The sequence below is a fragment of the Phodopus roborovskii genome, unplaced genomic scaffold (assembly GCF_943737965.1).
Source record: "Phodopus roborovskii unplaced genomic scaffold, PHOROB, whole genome shotgun sequence".
In the NCBI taxonomy this organism is placed as follows: domain Eukaryota; kingdom Metazoa; phylum Chordata; class Mammalia; order Rodentia; family Cricetidae; genus Phodopus; species Phodopus roborovskii.
The window spans coordinates 1,396,214-1,417,877 of record NW_026126623.1 but is presented as its reverse complement, the minus strand read 5'-3'; the positions used below and the strand labels follow the sequence as shown (position 1 = coordinate 1,417,877).

At 47.1% G+C, this 21,664-nt stretch overlaps 1 protein-coding gene across 2 annotated transcripts in view; it reads right to left on the bottom strand.

The window, feature by feature from the left end:
• LOC127238043 (protein FAM169B) overlaps positions 1-5,392 on the bottom strand; it is an 82,355-nt gene extending 76,963 nt beyond the window's left edge. For both annotated transcript variants that reach the window (XM_051206504.1, XM_051206505.1), the window contains exon 1: positions 5,311-5,392. In XM_051206504.1, the coding sequence (XP_051062461.1) occupies positions 5,311-5,341 (31 nt within the window). In that variant the 5' untranslated portion in view covers positions 5,342-5,392. The remainder of the gene's footprint in view (positions 1-5,310) is intronic.
• Between the last annotated feature and the right edge of the window lie 16,272 nt (positions 5,393-21,664).

Sequence of the window (21,664 nt, the reverse complement as noted above, 5' to 3'; positions counted from 1 at the left end):
CACACTTACCCCCAATCCCCCCATCCCCCACCCCCACCCTCTTCTCTCCACAGCCAACAAACTATTCAGAGAATGGTTAGAGCTTGTTCCATGAAGCAAACACAATGAAGAAACGAACATAGCCTCCTCTTAGTGGAACTGTCAAGTCGTGCTTACACACTTGGTTTCCAAGAACACATTGATCTTAATTTCAAGCCAGGCTGTCTAGGTGGAGACATGGTGTCCTTCCCTGGCAACACACATGGCTGAAAGTTCTCGGCCCCAAATTGCTCATCCGGGACACCAAAGGCATGGTTGGCTGTCCTGTCTTGAAGGCACAAACACCTGTGAAAGGTTGTATGTCCTGAGAACCAATGGGCACTGGTTAAATCTGGTTTTTTTTTGGGGGGGGTGGAGGGGAATGAGGCCACAGCTTAGGGACACTCAATGGCTGGATGCAATGGTTTTAATGTGAGAGGAGTCAAGGGACTCGAGAGACAAGAACAATAGCAGAGGTGAGGACACACCTATATTTAAACAATCCTTAAGTGGCTTTGAACTCACAAGGCTTTGGGGCCCTCTTCCATGCTAGCTGGTCACTAACACTGGAAAGGTAAGCCCCTAACCCAGGATGAGTCATGTAGGCAGCCTAGACTCTTCTGTTTTTGTTTTTTGCTTGTTTGCTTGGTTGGTTGTTTGGTTTTTTGAGACAGGGTTTCTCTGTGGCTTTGTTTGGAAGTTGTCCTGTTTGGAAGTTGTAGACCAGCCACCACTGCCCAGCTGACTCTTTTGTTTAGGTTTTTTTTTTTTTTTTTTCTAAGACAGAGCCACAATTCCCAGCCCAGGTTGACCTTGACCTTGTATTATAATTCCCCTGCTCCAGTCCACAGGGTACTGGGATTGCAGGTGTTAGCATTTCAACATCACAACTGTCCCGTCCAGATTAACTGTACTGAGGCCCAGCCCTTCAACTGCTACACCAACAGTCCCTGAATGACTATACTGACCTGAAAGGAGGCTGCCCTGGGACCAAGTGCTTCCAGTGTTCCCCAAACCCTTTCTCCTCTACCACACTCATTCTCCACAGTCCTTCGTGTCAAACGTCCAAGAGCTGAGGAACAAATAACATTAAGGAGCCGTAGCTAGTGAAGGCCAGCCAGCCTCCTGTCCCACTGCTCAGTGTAAGTCCTGGCCACTGAGTCATTCACCCCACCTGACTAGTCCACAACAAGACACATAGACAGGGATTGGTAGCCCAGCTATCTCCTGTCCAAGCCTCATGAAACGTCAGTCCCTGAATACTGCAAAGCCTAGCGGTGGGTGAGCAAGAACTGGATATAGTATAGATACCACAGCGCACCAAGAATCCCGAAAGGGACAGGTACGCAGACACTCAGCCACAGGAGAACCTGGCGGTCCGAGAAGTCAGGCTACCCTGGCCGGGGCACTCTGCCCAAAGCACAGCAAGCCTGGCACACCTGCCTGCTGCAGGGCTCCTCCCTGCAGTCCTCCCTAGATGAAGAGCTAACAAGGGCCTCCGGCAGCGCCTAAGAGGAACTGCTTCCTCCATTCCCCTTCAGGGAGCTCAGAAAACTAAACACAAAGCTCCACAGGGGCCCTGCTGTCACAGAGACAAAGATCCGCTTGGGTGGAAGCAAAGGACAACCTCACAGCGTTCAGACACAGCCTCTGCTTCTGTCCCCTTTTCCCTTTCTCACCGGAAGCCTCCGTGAGGAGCTCCAGGACTGCTGACAGCGAAGCCCCTCTCCAGCCTGTCCTCACGGAGGTCCTGTTTCCCAGAAACTGAGATCCCAAACCTGCCAAATCCACATCTCTCTTCAAGGACACTTAGTCACCATGGACCACAAAAGATCCAAACTAACAGGTGATCCAAATTTGTGTTAACATGAGGTCACCTCTCAAACACCTTTAAGAACTGACTCTCCAGCTACTTCAACCTCTTTCTCACCTGGAGGGAAATTTTCCACTCTATGAGGAAACCCAATGTTCCTTGGGTTACTTCGTCCTAGCTGTTTGCTTGTAGCCCTAGGAATAGAATGCAGGGCCTCAGCCATGGTAGGAAAGAACTCTGATCTGACCCATATCCCCAGACCAGCCAGAAACCTCGATGTCAATGCCCAGTGTTGCCACCTAATGGCCAGGGAACCCTAGTGCATCTCCTGGGCCTCAGACTCCTCCAAGTGTGAAATCTCACTATTTATCTGACGTGAAGGTCAGTTAAGGCAATACCTGGGAAGGGCTCAGGACAAACCTGACATAAAGAGCTCTTAAAAGTGAATACAACAGCCAGGAGGAAGAGGCAAGCAGATCTCAGCGAGGTCAAGGTCAGCCTGGTCTACAAAATGAGTTCCAAGACAGCCAGGACTGTTGCACCAACAGTCCCTGTCTTGAAAAAAAAATCATAAAAAAGTGAATACACCAAAAAAGTAAACACAGGCCAGAGAGATGGCTCAGCAGTTCCCCCAAACCTGGTGGTGACCTGAGTTCAGTCCCTGAGTGTGACATGCTGAAAGAGAGACCTTCACCTGACACTAACATCCTCCCAACTATACCTGTGCCTGGCCCCTTTGGAGTCCTGTGACATGTCCCCTCCCTTCCCCCACATCCACTTCTTGCTACTGTGGCTGCGCGCGCACACGAACACACACACACACACACACACACACACACACACACACACACACATTAGGTCCCTCAGCATTAGGTTCTACCCACTGCTTTACTTCCTGGTGGGGTTCCTTAGAGTCTGTGGAGGGCTCAAGAGGGATAACCCAACATACAGCCTGTGGCAGTTTGAATGTAAACCCCCTCCACAAACTCATAGGGAGGGGCACTACTGAGAGGTGTGGCATTGTTGGAGAAAGAATGTCACTTTGAGGTCCCTTTTGCTTGAGTGTCTCTCAGTGTCACAGCCCCTTCCTGTTGCCTTCTGGTCAAGATGTAGCCAGCACCACAATTGCCTGCATACCACCATGATCCCCGCCATGATGGGCTGAACCGCTGAAACTGTAAGCAAGCCACCCCAATTACATGGTCTCCTTTATAAGAGTTGTCTTGGTCATGGTGTATTTTCATAGCAATAGAAACCATAGACATTACCTTTGGCATACTCAATACTTTGAAGAACACTAGAAGGCCTCGAAACCAAGGTCCCACTCACCTCTCTCCTGTCCAACACTAATGTCCCCTTCCGAGGCAGGTGGTACAAACTACACAGCTTCTGAATTGCTCCAGCTTGCTTTCTAGCTGTTATCTGTCAATCCTCTCTGCTTTATTATTTCTACATGTTTATATATTATTATTATTGTTCATACTTTATTATCCCCTCTATTTCACTAGCAGTACAAATTATCAGAAAATTCAACTTTTCAAAAGCCAAAACAAATGGCTCTCTGTATGCTGCCTATTAATATGGCGCCAGGCCCAACAGTGAGTTTCCATGTAGACAGAGTCTCAACTAATCCTTATAAGGCAGCTCAGTCCTTAGTTCACAGACAGGGAAGAAGGTCAAGGTAAAAGATGAGGGTGGTAACAGGACCAGGCTGTGTCTGGCTCTCTCTTTCCACCCGCTCTATCCTAAGCTAAAATGACAGCAACAGATGGCCAGTGGAACCTAAGAAGGCTTTGGCATCAGGGAAATTAAAAACATGAAGAGATGGAGAGAATGGATATGGGGGTGGGGGCTTAGGCATGTCAGGATGTAAATTATTGTGGGGTGCCCCTAGATCCCCTTAGACAGTACTGCCCCCAAACCAAACCCGCATGCCAACACAGAGCACAGCTGCCTCAGGAATGTCACATGTGCTCTCTCATTTGTCAGCAGCGGAAGCTAAGTGGAAGCTAAGGCTGGCATGTGGCCTTACCTGAAAGCGTAATTTTCCCTTTCATACTTCTCTGCTGAAAGAAAGGGATTCCCCAGTTGACGAGATTTGCTCAAGCTGTTTCTGGAAACAGCTATCAAAGCTCAGGCAGGAGTTCAACTATGCAAGCCTCCAACCCATTAGGAGCTACCACATGTGGGAATGATAAATGTGAGACTGCTGTGTGTCAACCGAGCCATCGGTGACCATCAAAACCACAGCAAAGGCCCAAGTGCGGACAGAAAAACCCGTAAACCGTTTTAGGCCAACTATACTTTTCCAGAAGGTGAATTACTACTCTCTTTCCTAGTAACATGCAGCAGGGTGGAGGAGGCAGGTCACTGAAGCAAGAGCAGGGAGGAGCCCTGAGTCAGTAGAGGGGAGTGTAATGAGAGAAGGCTGTGCTTAATAAGCCCCAGGGGGCTCTGCTGTTTTGTAGATGAGGAAGATAAGATCAAAATGCAAGCCTTTCTCCGCTTTACTCTAGTTTTCCAACGTGTGGACTGCAAACAGCATTAACACTAACTTTCTAGAAACACACACACACACACCTAAAACAAAAGAGAAATATCTCCCTTTCCAAAAATCAAAGACGAACCTTTTCCTTAACTTCTAGATCAACCAAATTTTACCAATCCATATTATTAGCTAGCAGCTACAGTCTCTCCTTTCTCGCTCACCTTAAATGGCAAGAAAAACAACTCAACCGCAGCGTTCAATGCAAGTCATAAAAGCTAGTGGTTTCCTGCCGCTGCCGCTGGCTTCCGAAGAAATACCGAGGCGCCCCTACATGATAGTAGAGGGGGTGGCCTGTGCGCGGTGTGACTGACTGCCTGTGGGACAGGGCCACCTGTGACCAGGATGTCTAGCAAAAAGTCCTGGAATGGCATCACCTGAGGCCTCAGAAGTGGCTGGCTCAAGGATGGGTCCAGACTCCCCTGAAAGCTCACTGGGCAGGAAGAGGCATGTGGGCCGTGTGCCTGGAGCCTAGAAAGAGGCTGGCACCGAGCATGGGCTCCAGCGACACTTTTCCTCTCAGCCCAGGCCTCAGGCCGGTTCCTCCTTGTGGGAAATGGGGGCGAGCTGCTGTGCGGAATTTTCCCCACCGTGGGGTTCCCATTTCCCAGACGGCCACTGGGAATCTAGCACCTCAGAGCTCTTCAAAGCCAGGCCAGCGAGTCCAGATCCAAGTCCCAAGGCCGGTGTTGGGGGTGGGGGGCAGCTCAGGGGGTACCCAACCAAAGGACATCGAGGGCTTCGACTCTGGAGGTTCCTCCTCCAGCCCCCGCTAGCCCGGGACGTAAATGATCCGGAAGAGACCTTCAGCCCCGCTCCATACCGCAAGCTGCAGTGGCCACGGGTGAGCCGCAATCCCTGCGAGCCATAATGTCCCCGGCCACAGCGCCTCCTGCGCTCGCGCTAGGCCACTCGGGCCCGCAGCACCCCTTACCTGTGGCGCCGGGGCCGGCCTCGGCCTCCATGCTCCTGCTCAGCGGGTATAGCCTCTGCCACCCAGACGGCTTCTATCCCTCCCCCATCCCCCACGGTCACCACCTCGGGCTCTCTTGGGGCTGCCCCGCCCCAGCCACCTCCCGGGGGTTTCCCCTTCTCACTCTTTGCCTCCGGGCCACGAGCGCTCTTTATCTTCTCCCCGAGGAGGACCGCGGCCCAGTGGTCTCATTACCAGACCTCGACTCCACAAAGATTACAAAGAACGGTTTTTGCTCCAAAAGAGTATATTATTGTCCTTGAACGACCATATACACACAGGCATACAGCCTCCTCCCCAGTGTCCCAACGATCAGTTGGCTAGGATCCCTTCACTTAGGCCTGTACTGGACAGATTTTTCCACCACGACCCTTCTTTCTATGTGCAAAAATCGTTTGCATTAACCCTTTTCAAAAACTTGGCATGGCTGAAAAATAGCAAAGACATAATAAACAGGCACCTAATTCAGGGCATCCACACGTCTCTTCTGCCCACTTCAGACTTTCCAACAGTCGGGAAACTACTGTGATCACGATTTATCAGATGTTACAAGTGGTGCTCATTTGACAAAGCAGAATTCAATGTCAACATTTTTTTCACCAGTATAATCAGCCTGTTTCAAAATATTGCTTTGGGAGGATGCAGGGGTGAATGATTTCAAATTTCACCTTCCAACCAATTATGGTGAAGACACACCTAAGGTCCCAACGCCCAAAGGGTTGAAGGATGAAGATTTGAGCCCATTAGCTGGCGAAAAGTCCGGGCAATCAAATGGACCCTGCAGGAAGTATCATGCAATAGTAACTGACCCAACACACAATACAATTCCGTGCTGGGTACACTCTAGTCAAGCCAGGATTCTGAACTTCACTCACAAAAAAGAATTTCAGAATAAGTTGGTGTGGCGCAGAGTCATAGTTTATTAGAAGCTTTTAAATGAAGACGTAAGGTTAGTAGAAAGATGGGTGTTTGGGGAAAGGAGTGGAGATAAGACACGTCCAGGTGGGTGTGGGCTTCTCAAAAGAGGTCTCTTAAGTGTCTACACAATACAGCCATGTTTTTAAGTGTCTTTAGTCATAAACTGCCTTCACAATATAGCCATGTGTGATCATGGAGGGCTCTGAAATCACATTATATAGATATGTGTGTTCTGTGTATATATCTGTGTGTGTATGTATGATCATGGAGGGCTCTGAAGTTACATCATATACATATACATATACATACATACATACATACATACATATATATATATATATACATATATATATATAAAATCATGGAGGTCCTCTGAAGTTACATCAACAACTTAACGAGATGGTAATGTGGTCTCAGGTGTCACAGAATTACAACCTATCATGTAGGTCACAAGGGTTGCACAGAAATTAAGGCGAGTGTTCCCAGAAAACTGCAGGTTTACAGCTGGGAGAAAATGATATTCACTTAGTCCTTAATCACAGCTTATTGATATTTTAACATTTCTATTGGAAAATATCTCTATAAAAGGGGACAAGAAAAGATGACAAGTGCAAAGGCCTGAGATGGCAGCAAAGCTCTTTTATAGCCTGCAGCCTTTGGAGAGAGAGTCTTTGATGATCAAGGGTGTTACTCAAGCTATTAGCATGTAGATCCAAAAGTTTCTTAATAGGCACTGTAAGGGCTTGTTACCATTTCCTAAAGATTGTTATTTTATACATTTTATATATAGAAGCTTCAAAATTATATGTCAGCCAGGCCACCGCCAGGCACACACTTTTTATCCCAGCACTGGGAGGCAGAGACTGGAAGATCTCTGTGAGTTCTAGGCCAACCTGGTCTACAGAGCTAGTCCTAGGATAGCCAAGACCACACACACACACACACACACACACACACACACACACACACACACAAACCCAAAAACAAAACAAACCAAACAACAACAAAAAAACCCTGTCTGGAAAAATCAAGTGGGGGTGGGGGGGAGAGGCTGGAACATTCCTTGCATTCCTTGCTTCTGATTCCTATTTCCAAACTCAATCTTGAGTTAGGTTTTTCCATTTTCTGTTTCTTAACTTTGTTTTAAAGGAAACTTTTTTTTTCTTTCTTTCTTTGTTTTAATTTTGAGTTAGGGTTTCTGTAACAGCTTAGGCTATCCAGGCTGGCCTCAAACTCAGAGGTCCACCTGCCTCTGCTTCCCAAGTGAAACAAGACATCCTCATGCATGGGAGGTGAAACACCGGAGGGGAGTTCCTCAAGGCAGAAAGTGAACAACTCCAAATAGCTTCAGGAAGTCCCTGACCAGGGTTACTAGGCCTTTCCCTCGAAGAGTAAAGAAATGGTGAAGACTGCTGAGTCAATCTCAGATAGCCTAGAGGAGTAGAGAGAGACCATAGAAACTGCCTAAAACTGCCTAGACAGCTCAGGCCAACTGAGCCACCCCGAAAGGACACCCTCTCTCCTGCGGGTTGTGTAATGTGCTCCAGGGTTCTGCATTTTGTGAGTTGTCACCTATGCTGGGGTGGGCTTTGGTGATGGGGCTATCTTTATTTCTGCTCTTGTTAGTCACCCCTCACCCATGTTCCTGTAAGTAACTCAATAAACTCATGGATTCGAGCTGGACTTGGCTGGCTGTACTTTGGTCTGTCTTTTGTCCTTTGGTCTGTTACCAGTTACTTATGTGGGATGAGTAGAAGTTTGTTTATACAACACTGTCCTGAGAGAGATGGGTCAGTGTTGTTGGTAAAGGTGCTTTGCAGTAAATCCTGATGACCTAAATTTAATCTCCAGAACCAATATGAAAGTGGAAGGAAGCTGGGCGTTGATGGTCCATGCCTTTAATCCCAGCACTTGGGAGGCAGAGGCAGGCAGATTTCTGTGAGTTCCAGGCCAGCCTGGTCTACAGAGCTAGTTCCAGGATAGGCTACAAAGCAATACAGAGAAACCCTGTCTGGAGAAAAACAAAAAACAAAAACAAAACAAACAAAAAAAAAAAAAAGTGGAAGGAGAGAACTGAATCCCTAAAATTGTCCTCCGACCTTCACACTTGCACCCTGGCCTAGGTACGAATGAATACAATAATAATGTTTTAATTAAAAAGTAAAAAGAGCTGGGTGGTGGTGGCATATGCCTTTAGCCCCATCACTTGGAGGGCAGAGTCAGGCTTATCTCTATGTGTTCAAGGCCAGCCTGGTCTACAAGAGCTAGTTCCAGGACAGCCTCCAAAAACCACAGAGAAACCCTGTCTCGAAGGAAAAAAAAGTAAAAAGGAGGAGCTGAGAGATGGCTCAAAAGTTAAGAGTACTAGCTGTTTTTCCAGAGGTCCCATGTTCAATTCACAGCACCCACATGGCAGGTCACAACTTTCTGTTAACTCCAGTTCCTTGGGACCTGACACCTTCACACCGATGCACATAAAAGAAAGTTAAAATAAATTATAAAAAAAAAGGCATTTTTTATAGTTTGAATTACCTCCTGAAACACACACACACACATATATAAACTTCCGTAATATATATGTATGCTTCTGTTTGCTATTTCTGCATCCACTTCACGTCACCTGAATTGCCATGGCTTAACCAAGTACTTGGATTTCTGAGACATCTAGCCCCAGAGTCAGCAAAGGACACTTTCCTCCAGATAACTTACACATTCCTTGACAAATCTACCCAACAGCTATCACAAAGGCCCCTCCCTTTCACTAAATACCTTATGGTGACTAATTGTTGGTAAACAAAAGTTTTAACTTAGGGCGTATGCTGGGCTCCTATCCAGCCCCTTCTGAGGTCTAACCATGCTCAGAAGTTATCCTAGACCTCCTAAGCAGACAGTCTGATTGGCCACAAATGAGTTGCTGTATTTCCACGTCTTCTTAAAACAGACTGAGCCTCTTTAGAGCCCTGGGCCCTAAGCCAACATAAAAGAAAAATGCCATTTATATCTGTGTCAAGAAGAGGGGCCCTGCAAAGACCTAGCCATGTGTTTGATATGGCATCTGTGTCCCAAGAGGATTCTTAAGTACCATACTAAAGCCTTCATCTGGCCTTACTTATCAACACAGGAACTTCCTCTGTGTTAAGAATACAGCTGTTGAGTCCTTCCCAAGGTATTAGAGAAATTCAACAGAAAGAATCCAGCACCTAAACCAATAGGCCTCACAAGCTCCTGGATTTTAACGAGTAAACAAACTCCTGTTGAAACAGTTGTTACTATTTGGTGAAGGAGATGTACTATTAAAAAAAAAAAAAAAAAAAAAAAAGAGTGATGAAGCAAGGGTTAGTAAAAACAGGGGAAACATGACAGACAAAATCCACAGCTGAATCTTTGACCTTCAGCATGTGGTGGATGAGCCTTCTTTTCTGATGTGAACGAGGAGACTGGCAGGAGTTTGAAAACAGGAAATAACATGAAGGCATGTGAGTCAAGAATCTATTAGACAAGATCAGGTGCACTTGGGCAGCATTCCCAGAGACAAAACCATCCCTGTGTGAATCTGGTACCTCGCAAACATAGAGCAGAACTCTGGGGCTTCCCTAGATGGGTTCAAGCCCACTTTGGAGGGGGTCTTTCCAAATGGGTGCAGAAGTCAGAGCCCACCTCGTTCTGTACAATCAGCCAGCAACTGCAGGCCAAGGCTGGGGAAGGCCAAACCTGAAAAAAGGAATCCATAATTGAGCCAATTCATACCTGGTGAAAATTCGTTGCTATAATTAAAGTAACAGTGTTTGCTCTATTTATTCAGCATGCTTTTCTGCATGAGCCTAACCAAAAAAAAAAAAAAAAAAAAAGTAAAGCAATAGGGTTTTGATTAATATATATATATATATATACATATATATATATATATTCTGTATCACATAATCTTTATTTAATGTATGTGTGTGTTTCAATGCATGCAGATACACAAATATATGTAGGGGTCCATGCAAGTGTGTAAACTTATGTAGAGGTCAGAGGACTACTTTGTGGGTATCATTTTCAAAATTCCCACCCAATTCCTTTGAGTCCATTTTTTTGTTTGGCTTTTGTTTTGGTTTTTTGTTTTGTTTTTGTTTTTTTTTTTTTTTGTTTTTTGTTTTTTGTTTTTTGTTTTTTTGGGATTTTTTTGAGACAGGGTTCCTCTGTGTTGCCTTGGCTGTCCTGAAACTCTATAGACCAGGCTGGCCTCAAACTCACAGAGATCCACCTGCCTCTGCCTCCCAAGTGCTAGGATTAAAGGTAAGGCATAAGCCACCACTGCCTGGCTTTGGCTTTTTTATAGGCTGCAAACTCACCAATTCAGCCAGCCAGGTTGGCCAGGGAGCCCCAGGGATGCTCCTGTCTTCACTTCCCCCGGTGCTGGTGTGACAGGCATGCACCACCATGCTTGGAATTTTTATGTAGTGCTGGGAATTGAACCCAGGTTCTCATACTTCTAGGATGAGCACTTTACTGACTGAGCTATCTTTGCAAACTCCCAAGTAACTTCTTTGGGTTTTTGAACTCTGGCTAGGACAGAATGAGAATGAAGAAAAGACAGACACAAGGACACACAGAAAAGCTGGAATCTGATGGAGCCCGGTGCCCCAGACAAGGAGGCAGGATGTATGGCTTACAGCTGAACAACAAGACTGGTCTAGCTGATGTGGGTAGGAGCAGTCTTTGTAGGGGATCAGCCTTCAGGCTCCTGCCGGGTAGGGGAAGAAAGATATGGTAGGCATTTTCTGTACACACTATCACCATTCACACAGGGACTAGAGGATGCCTTTCCCCTCCCTCTAAGCTTCCCCACAGGAAGGCTTTGCCATCCCTCTCAGCCAAACCGGGTGAAGGTTTTGCCTCTCCCATAGGCTAAGGCATTGCAGTCCTTGACATGGCTGTGTCCTTGTTTGTCACCAGCATACATTCACTCAAGACTTCACTTGCCCTACAGGACAGAGTTGCTACTTATCTGTGAGGTGCACACAGTTGAAGTCTGAAGCAAAAGGTTAGACACAGCCAGGTGCTGGTGGTGCATGCCTTTAATCCCAACACTCAGGAATCGGATCTCTGTGAGTTCAAGGCCAGCCTGATCTACAGAGCGAGTTCCAAGACAGGTTCCAAAGCTACACAGAGAAACTCTATGTCTTGAAAAACAAAAAACAAAAAAAAAAAAAAACAAGCAAACAAAGATAAGACCCTCTCCTCCATTCACTATGTTTCTCTCATGCGTAAAAACATGTGCTAACATTAATTTATAAGTTAGACACAAGAAAATATTATTAACAATAACTAATCAATAATTAATTAATTAGTAAGGAATTAATAACTAAATTGGACAGTTGTAATGCTATGTTGTAATACACTAGCCAATATCATTTCTTAAGTAAGAGCATGAATACAAGTATCAAGATGCTTGTACCGTCCATCTGATAACCAAGAGAGCTTCTGATAAAGGGGAGAGCAGCATATATGAAGTAGATACACTGACATAGTGATAGTTCACATCTTGACAGGACAGAGTTTAACAGTGCAAGATGAACGTATGCACTATTTACAACCAGAATTTTTCATTTAACATTTCCAGGCCATTAGCAACCATGTTTACAAAGAGGTACTACTATAATCTAATTATTCAGTTTACGGAAAATTTGTCTCAGTACTTAATACTTAAGTTTCCCATAAGAGAAATAATTGAATTCTAACAGATTTAACATAGTACAACCCACAGCCCCCATCCAGCCCCCCCAACTATTTTTGTATACATCTTAAGACCCAAAAATAGTTTCTACACTTGTCAATAGTTTAAAAATATCAAAAGAAAAGTATTTCATGACACCATGCTAATATTATAGGAAATTTAAATTCGGCATCTATAATCACTGGAGCAGGGCCAGAGCTGGTTTAGCACATGCCCACTGCAGCAGAGAAAACTGAAAACTGAAGAATTTACCTGAAGCCTCGTGCCACATCAAGCTAGAGGCACTTCTTACCCAACCCTTTATAGAAACTTTAGAGCTGTCCCCCTGCCCCTCCCCCCAAGCCTCGGGGTACAAGGGAGGAGTGTGAGAATGGCTCTCAAATATGAAGTGAGTATTTTGGAGAATCAGTCAGTGCTTTGACAAGAAGCAGTTCGACTATGGGCTGGGTGACTGACAACAGAGATAAGGAGTGGACCTGGGAGCAGGGGAGGACTACCCTGACATTGGCTACTTGATGATGGATTTCTTTCCCCACCCATGCTGGAATTTGATCAGTTTGATGAAATTTCATTGATGCTAACTAAACGCACGACCAGTGTATGTCATATCGAAAGAGCTATTTGGCTCAAAGACAATAAACAGCCCTTGAATCTTTTTCTCTTCCTTAAGCAGGAAGTCACCACTCAACAGTAAGGAATTTAAAACAAATCCCACAAAGCTTCATGTTTGCTTTAAAAACGTGAAATATTTGTAGTCTGGGGATATTGTCATCTTGGCTGTCCCCCACTGTGAGAACACATGGCTTGCTTTCCGGTTCAGTAAGAGGGTCACACCTTGCCCTCCAGTCAAACATAATTACAATTCCCTTTGGGGAACATCTTATAAGGAAGATTATCATACTTTCTGTTAAATCAAACATCTCCCTCATTGCCTTACGGATTCTCGGGCTTACTGTATTTCATCAGCCTAAAGGCGATGCTTGACATCAGCAGTCGTTAGAGACCATTTGTTTTTACAGTGGAAGAAGGAATGATAAGAGCAGGTCCAGACCTGGAAATCCAGGCCTCTCTGAGCTGTTTTCCTCTTAGGGAAAGATGATGGGTTTTTGTTGTTGTTTGTTTCCAAGTCAGGAGGAATACAGTAGTAGACATGTCATTGTGACTTGCTAAAACATTGTATATCAGTTAGGGATTTTTAATAACCTCATTTCAGAGTCAGATAAAACATTAGGGCAGGAGGAGAAGAGTAAATGAATTATCGGCAAGTGAAAAATTCCTTGATGCATTCCAGTTTAAGGTAAAATACAAATGAGTTGTGTCAAATCCAAAAACAAAGAAACAAGCAAAAGCTAATGCCACCCCAGCATGGTAGCAGGTACCTGTGATCCCAACTTTTTTGAGAAGTGGAGAACAGATGTCACGGGAGTCCCCAAGGTTCTGGGCTAGCTTGTGCAACACATCAAGACCCTTTGTAAATAACAATGATAGAGATTACAGCTTCCTTATCAAGAGAAGCAGTGTTCACAACCAGTAATTGCAGCTAAGGGCAATGCTCTTTCCAAGCATAGTAAGACTTGATGTGTTTGTTTGTTTTCAGAGATTGGGTTTCTCTGTGTAGCACTGGTTATTCTGGAACTTACGTTGTAGCCCAGAGTGGCCTCAGACTCAAAGACCCACCTGCCTCTGCCTCTCCAGTGCTTGAAATATAAGGCATGCACCACCAAGCTCAGCTCCTTGGTGACACGTGACCTCATCACTACCAGCAGCTGCTTTTAACAACAGGGACATTTTGTCAGCTGCTTTAACTGTGCCTGGAAAACACATCTCCTAATAGAAATATGTAAAGGCCACCTGTTGTAATTTTAAAAAGCTCCGCTGGAGAGCTTGTGTGGAGGGTTTTTTTTGGGGGGAGGGGTGAATGGGAAAAGGGGGAAAGGGAAGTCGGTCTCTGGGGAAGGGGGGTTAAAGGAGGGGGAGACAGGAAGTGGGCAAGGGCCTTTTTAGAAGGCAATATAGCGAATGTGCACAGGTGGTGCTCTTAGTGGTTGCAGCTGAAGACACATCCAGTCAGAACCCCAAGGATGGGCCAGTACCAATGCCTGAATACTAACACCAACCAACCAGGGAAGGACACCTCAGTAGAGAGGAGTCGGACAATGTCTACAAAAACCCACAGGAGTAGGAGAAAACTACAATCCCCACCCCCAACCCTACCCCAGCCAAGGCCCAGGACAAAACACTCTGAGTTACTCTATAACCTGGTTGGCCTTATCGGACTGGTAGGAAACTGGCTGAAACAAATGGTCGATTTCCAACCTGTCCTTAGTAACAAGAAGCTAGGGCCCCACCTCCAGGGGCCAATTAAAAGGAAGGTCTCACTGAAGGCTTGAGCAGGGATCCCAATTATCATGATATACTTTAAAAATAAATAAAAAATTCAAAAAAAAAAAAAAAGGAAGGAAGGAAGAGAAAGAAAGAGGGGGAAAAGAAAGAAAAGAAAAAAGAAATCAGGGCCAATTAATTAGTTTCAGCTACTGGGTCTCACAAGATCACCCAGGGCACAGGGAACTTTCCGGAAGCTGTAGGGTGCGGCGCTAGCACTCTACTGGCTCCTGGGCCTCACCCAGATGAGGAAAGAGAAGTATGTGTTGTTTCTATATTACACATCCTTTTAAAAAGAGTGTTTTCCATTAAAAAAAAATGTTAATAGTTTTGAAAGACACGCTGCATAACTGGCCCACGAACGTTAGGTTTCTTGTTATTATATCGCTAACAAATTTTAAAAGAGCCGAGATGCATCTGGCACGCAGAAAAATGCCAAGTCTGTGGGTGACATCGGGTGGCACTTTTGCCAGGGAGCACAGTAGGAAACACTTCACAGACAGAATGAAACAGTGAAGCCAGCAGACATCAGCCAGCTGGTGAGCCCCTGTCGCTCCAGGCTGATGCAGCTGGGGACATGCGTGGGAAGCCGCGTGCTCCATACGTGCTCCATACATGCGGGCGGGGGTGAGCCCCAAGCCATGCAAGAAAACCCAGGCGCAGAGATTGACAGTGGGCCCACGGGGTCTAGGCAGCAGGTGCTTGCGACCAACGCCTACAGTCAGCTTCTAGTGTTTTTTGGGTGTTTGTTCGCTTGTTTAAATGTTTTGCCGAATTCAAGATTACACTTTCCAAGCACCTGCAACTACTCTGGGGAAGCAGGGGTTTCTACCCAGCAGGGGTGGGGGTGGAGAGTGGGGATCAAGGGAGCGGTAAACAACAGAGAGAGTGGGCGGCTGCCCTAGTTTGAGCTATTTTAGTCGTGGGTCCTAGTACCCGCACAGTCTTGGGACAGTTGGTCACTACAGGGTGTAGCACCTTGATGATGTATATCCCACTGAACCACCTAAGCTGAGTCAAGTTCTGGCGGAGCTGTGTTGCGTCCAGCGTTCAAAGACGGCCAAATCTGCTCCCGAGGGCGTGGCCTTGCCACACTCCCCACGTGGTTCTCGAGTTTCCCCTCTCTGACTGTGGCAGGTCCCAGCCCCCACCAGCCTAGCTCAGCCTGGACTCATGGATTTGCAGTCCGCTGTGTGGTGGTGACCGGTAAACCCACTTTTCCTTGCGTAGCGGGTGGCTGCTGCTTTCTGGCGGCAATTGAAATGCACACCACTTGCTCGATACCGCTTGTAAACAGCTCTCCCCGGGGATCATGAGTGGCAACTGGTTGGTGGTGGTAGGAATTCCAGATGGAATCTGACTTCCTGCTCTGCCCTATTAAAAAACACAGGCTTTCCTGCCTCTGAGCCCCTATGCCACAAATAACTCGAGTGGCATGCACGGAGGTGCCCATTTGTTCCTTCAGCTCGATGGGGAGGAGCCCAGGCTGTCACCTGCTGTCCCTAAGCCTAGGACCCAGGGAAAAGGGTAGAGTTGCAGGCTCAACACAGATCCTCACCAGGCTCACACTGTCCTTCTGCTATGACCATGCCTTGATGGAATCTGCAGTACTCACCCCCAAGGTGCTATGGGAACACTGAACTAACCAACACACACACACACACACACACACACACACACACACACACACACACACAGCTTGATGCCTTTGAACCCCCAAAGCTCAGCCTGGAAATAATAGTGGCTGCTCTACCCTCTGCCTCAGCAGCACATCTGAAGTCACCCCAGCCACATGCACCTTGTCATTGTCACAGCTGGTCCCTAAGGGGCTTGCTCTTTCCTCACAACGCTCTTATTTTTAGCCAGACACCAACGTGATTTATTTATTTTTAGTTAGAGACATTTGGCACATTTCAAAATTACTCAACTTGAATTTCATAAAGGGAACATAAAGGACTCCTGTCTCCTGTCTTAATTGAAAGCTATTTCGGACAGTAATTCGTACGATCAACCTTACCCAGAGAGAGAAGAAAAATCCTTTCCAAACACTTTTCTCCCCTTGTACGTTCATGTTCGTACTCTGGGGTCCAAGATTGAATGGTTCAAATTACACTGGGCTTCTTTAGGAAACTACCCCTACTCTCTGCAAAAGCTGTGACTGTCTCGAATGAAATATGAGGATGGAAACGTGCTACCCCTCTTGGACTCTTACCCTGCATTCCTCCTATAGCCTGCAGTCTGCCTGCAAGTGGCAGGCACTCAGGCGCCATTGGGAAATGCCCACTTGATTCCAGAGTGTGGCCTGCCTTTATTAGCCATGCTTAGAGCTGCTGAGGGCAGGCCCTGCATTTAACTGGATCTGCCTGCGGAGTATGTAAACTGTGTCTTGACAACTGGCATTTAAACAGGTGTTGGAAATGCAAGGACTCCCAGCACACACTCTCAAGGTCAGGGTATTGGGGGCACCAACTGTAAAATGGGAGACCAGGTGGGCCTACACCCTGTCCAAGGTCCTCCTGATAGAACCAGATTTCGCTGGATGATTCCCCCACTCCACTCTAAGGGAGTCTTCATGGTGAGGCTTGGCCCAGCAAAACAGGACCTGCTAATGAAGGATAAAAAAGTGAAGTTAAAGAACCCCCCCCCCACTTGAAATGAAGGACAGACTAACCTGGAAAGCTAACCCAGACCAATATCTGTTCCTTGGAATTTGCTAACTTCCCCTCACAAGGCCGTGAGATAACAAGATACCAAGAATTCACACTGCCCCTCCTTTCTTGTGAGTCAGCAGGTGGTGAATAGGGTCCTTAAGAAACAGATATAACTGTACCTCCGGTTTGCCCAGACAAGATTAATTAGCACACCCTGAGGCCCTAAGGTCTGTTGACCCTAATAGTGAGACTGTCCGGCCTCAAAGGGTCACACACTCAATGGACAGAGGGTCCCACCCCCTCCCTAAGCTTGTGGGTTTTGCCTTTAAAAACACCTGTGCCCCGGGGAATGGGGCTTCTCTCTAGCCTGTGTGCTAAGGGAGCCTGTTTGCACAAACGATTCCTGTTCATTAAAGCCTTTTGCGTGTTGCAGCAACTGGACTGGACATTGAGTTCTTGGGGGTACCGACCGAAACTGGAAGACCCTCATTCTAAGGGTCTTACATTAACCTTACCCTCTGAGTTCTTTTTCCCCAACTTAAATGAGATGTAGTTTTTGCAAAGCTGAGTTTGGCTCTACAGAGCATTATGTGTGAGTTGACTGGTTTTTACTAGCCTAGGAGAAAGCGGGCATCTCAATATTTTTTACTTAATCTCAACATTTTATACGCCGCCCCTTATGGCTGCAGGTTCCCATGGCAGCTGCAAGACCGTGTCCTCTCAGTTAAAGCCAGCTGGTGCCCCTGGGCTGGTGGGACATTCCCTTGAAAAGCTTTCTGTCCCCTGAGGTTGTTCTCCCTGTGAGGCAATCCTGTTGGTCCCTCAGGACCCATACACTCAGCAGTTGCCGGGCACAGCTGGGCCCTCTCCAGTACTGTCGTCTACTCTGGAAGTCCTTGAATGCGGGGACTTGATGTAGAGCCCTGACCTTTCAAGGTCTCGAATTTGGGGGAATTGAGACTTATGCTAAGAGAGTCAGGGGAGGAACTCAAACCTCACTCATACTCCAAATAAAACAATGCCAACCCTACCTGCAGCCCAACCTGAGATGAGTGTTCCCCTTTGTGACATGCCAGACTGACAGACTAGTCTCCCGTGATAGGAGGTCACACATCTTTCATTTCAGAAGTATTATAGAGCAAGAGGAAATTGTGAAGGAATATACAGAGAACTCCTTACATCTTTCCCTCCAGTCACCTGATCCTGAAGGTGGAGAGGGGGAGGAGTGTGAGGAGTGTGTCTCAAACACACTCGCAAACAGCCCTATACAAGTTCAGCCGGTGTAGCTTCTTGGAATGTCCCCCACAAGCAAGTTGTATAAACTTGGCCATTACTGTAAACTCCTCATGCTAATCTTTCATAGCTCCTCCTGGCTCCTTCTCCCATTCTAATACTAGGACTGTGTTCCAGATTCATTTCACCGTGCTAAAATATCCAGACCAAAACAAACAAACTCGCAACCAACTGCTTAGAGGGTAAAGGAGTTTACTTAAACTTACAATTCCAGGTCACAGTCCATCATCGTGGGGAAGGCAGTGCAGGAACCTCAGAAGCTGGTCACGGCACATCTGCCTTCAAAAGCAGAGAAGTGTGTATGCTTGCTCTCCGGCTCACCTTGATTGCTCCTTCTTGTATAGCTCGGGACCCACTGCCTAGGGAATGATGCTGCCAGCAGCAAGCTGGGTCTCCCCACACCACTTAACCAGCCAATCCCCATCAGCCATGCCAACAAGCCAGCCCAGTGTAGACAATCCTTCACTGAGGCTTTCGCAGAGATTCTAGGTTATATCAGGTTGACAAACAAGAGTTAGTTTTCATGATGGTCATGTTGTTGTAAAAGAGTGACAGGAATCATAGATGGAGGAGACATTTATTTTAGCTCTTGTCAGAAACTTCAGCTGGGAAGTGGAGGTGCACACCTTTAATCCCCAGTACTTAGGAGGCAGAGGCACCGCACCCGCCAGAGTACCGAGCTTGGTGGAGGTGTCCAGATTGAAACACTTAACAGACCACCACAAGAAGTGAAGAAGCTGCTGCCCTTTATTACAGAGAGTAATGGGCTTATATACCCATGCCAGGGGACGAGGAAGTCATTACCACCCACACCTGGGGTCAAGGTATGGGTACTGTGTACCCGGAAGTTCTGAAAACAACCTTGTTTGCATGGAAGTTCTACAGCTGGGTGGGGGGGAAGAGAGCTGTAAGGGACAAGTAGTTAAATTTCCCAACACAGAGGCAGTTGGATCTCTGTGAGTTCGAGGCCAGCCTGGTTTACAAATTGACACAGAGAAAAACCCTGTCTTGGGAAAAAAAAAAAAAAAAAAAAAAACCTTCAGCCAAGCATGGCTAGCAGAGGAGAAGGCTGTTTCTCATGTTTGATGGACAGGGAGCAGAAGGGAAGAGTGACATTGGCACAGGCACAAAGCACACCAGTTGGAAGAACAGGTGAGTGACTCACCTTCCAGCTGAGCCTGCCCAAACTCCAGATCCTAAATCCCAGGACATCCTGTGCCTCTCCCCCTCTGGTGGAACTCCACTGCTCTGGTGCAGCAGCCTGCAAGCAGGTAAGAGACCAGGCTGTGCCACCACCCCTGCCACCCACTGGACTCTGTCCCCCCAAGACACACCCCGCCACCCCATGCACCTGAAGCAGAGCTCAGCATGGGAGCATGTAAGCATTTCTCTCTGCTCTTTGACTGTGGATGCGTGCACCTGAGCCATGTATGTTTGGGTGCCTGCACAGGTCAGAAGAGGGCAACAGATCTGGAGCTGGAGTTACAGATACCTACCGAGGCTCCATACATGGAGGCTGGGAACTGAACTCAAAGCCTCTGGAAGAGCAGCATGGTGGCTCAGCTTCATTATCACCGTGATACACCTGAAAAGAGGGACCCTCAAGTGAAGTGCCTCCATCAGATTCACCTGCGTGCATATCTGGGGCAGTCTTGGGATTGCTAATTGATAAAAGAGAGCCTGGCCTGCTATTGGTAGTGTCACTCTGAGCACATGGTCCTAGATTATATACACAAGCCAGTAAGCAGCATCATTTGTGGTCCCTGCCTCCAGGTTCCTCCCTAATGCCTGCCTCCTTGCTTCCCTTGATGATAGGTAATAACTTATAAACCAAATCAGCCCTATCTTCCCAAGTTGCTTTTAGCAGTGCTTATTACAGCAATTGCAAACTTGGACCAACAGGAAGCTTTTGGGTTTTTTTGTTTGTTTCTGGAGACAGGGTTTCTTTGTGTAGCCCTGGCTGTCCTGGAACTCACACTGTAGACCAAGCTGGCCTTGAACTCATAGAGATCCACCTGCCTCTGCCTCAAGTGCTGGGATTAAAGGCATTTGTCACCATTGCCTGGCTTCCAGGAAGCACTCAACCTCTGAGGCATCTCTCCAGCAACCACATGCTCCCTTTTCTTTTGGACTCCAGAAGCATCCAGATGAGCAAGGTTGCAGGCGTTCTCTGGGGCCTGCAGAACTTGTCACTGGGTGGTACTGGCTGGCTTGGGCAAACCTCTGGGTATCTTTGGTTTCAAGTTTTGGGGCCTTCCGGCACCACCTGGTAAATTCCAGCTGGGAAGCCATAATGGTAAGCCTGCCCCAGGCCAAGCTAGCTCCTTCCTTTTGTGGCTGTTGAGAAACTCCAGGCATGGGACTCCCTGTAACCAGTGTCACCTTGGAGGGAAGACACCCAGGAAGAAAGGTTTGTCTTTGGCCCTTGCATGGTGACTTGCACTCAGGCAATTCTCCTATTTGTGCAGTAAAGAAAGGTGGCTAAGGGTCACTCCTAGGTGGATAGGGAAGGCCCAGTGTAGGCTTTCCTTCACCTAGAACTAAGTTCTTGTCCTCTTGTCTGGATTGTGGGGCCTGGCAAAAGCCATCTTCACCAGCTTGAGCCCTCACTCATGTGTGAGGAGTGAGAACGCTTAGTAGCCGGGCTTCGAGAGGACCTAGACAAGAGTGCATGGCAGCGTTGTACATGCTGTCCTGTGTGAGCATGGTGTGGAGCACAGGACGAGCACTTCCTAAATGGTTGTCAACCTATTGTCAACAGCACGGCTGCTTTCAGGGATGTGCCTGACTCTGACTGCCCACTGTCCACAAGGAGGCCCAGTGTTCCTGACCTGCCAGGCCTCCCCAGGCGATTGTCTACCATCGGTCCTCACATGGGTGTCACTTAGAGACTCTAGATGCTGACTGCTTGGTCACACTTGGCTTTCAATTTCACACCCCTGTTGGATCAAGCCAAATGTGGGGGCTGGAGTCTATCCTCAGGGTTTCCCAGCCAAGCTGAAAATGCAACAAAGCAGCTAGTGTCGTGCACCCAAGGCAGCCACGGCATTGATTTTGTGGTCTGTCAACACACATCAGGCAGGAGACTCTTGACCCTTGAGTTAGCATTTGGTTTTCCAGTCACAGATAAGCTCAGAGAACCTTGGGCTTACTGCCAAGCCTTGTGTGGCAGGCAAGGTAACAGAGAGGCCAGCTCCTGGCTTTCTGTAGCTAGTCCCTGGTCAGCAGGACATTTGCCAAGTCCTCAGAGGGCCCCGGCCCTTCTGTTTCATGCTGCAGTCGTGAACAATGCAAAAGAGGCAGGGTACTTCCAGTTCATTGCCCAGGTCCCACACTTGCAAGTAGCAAGAGG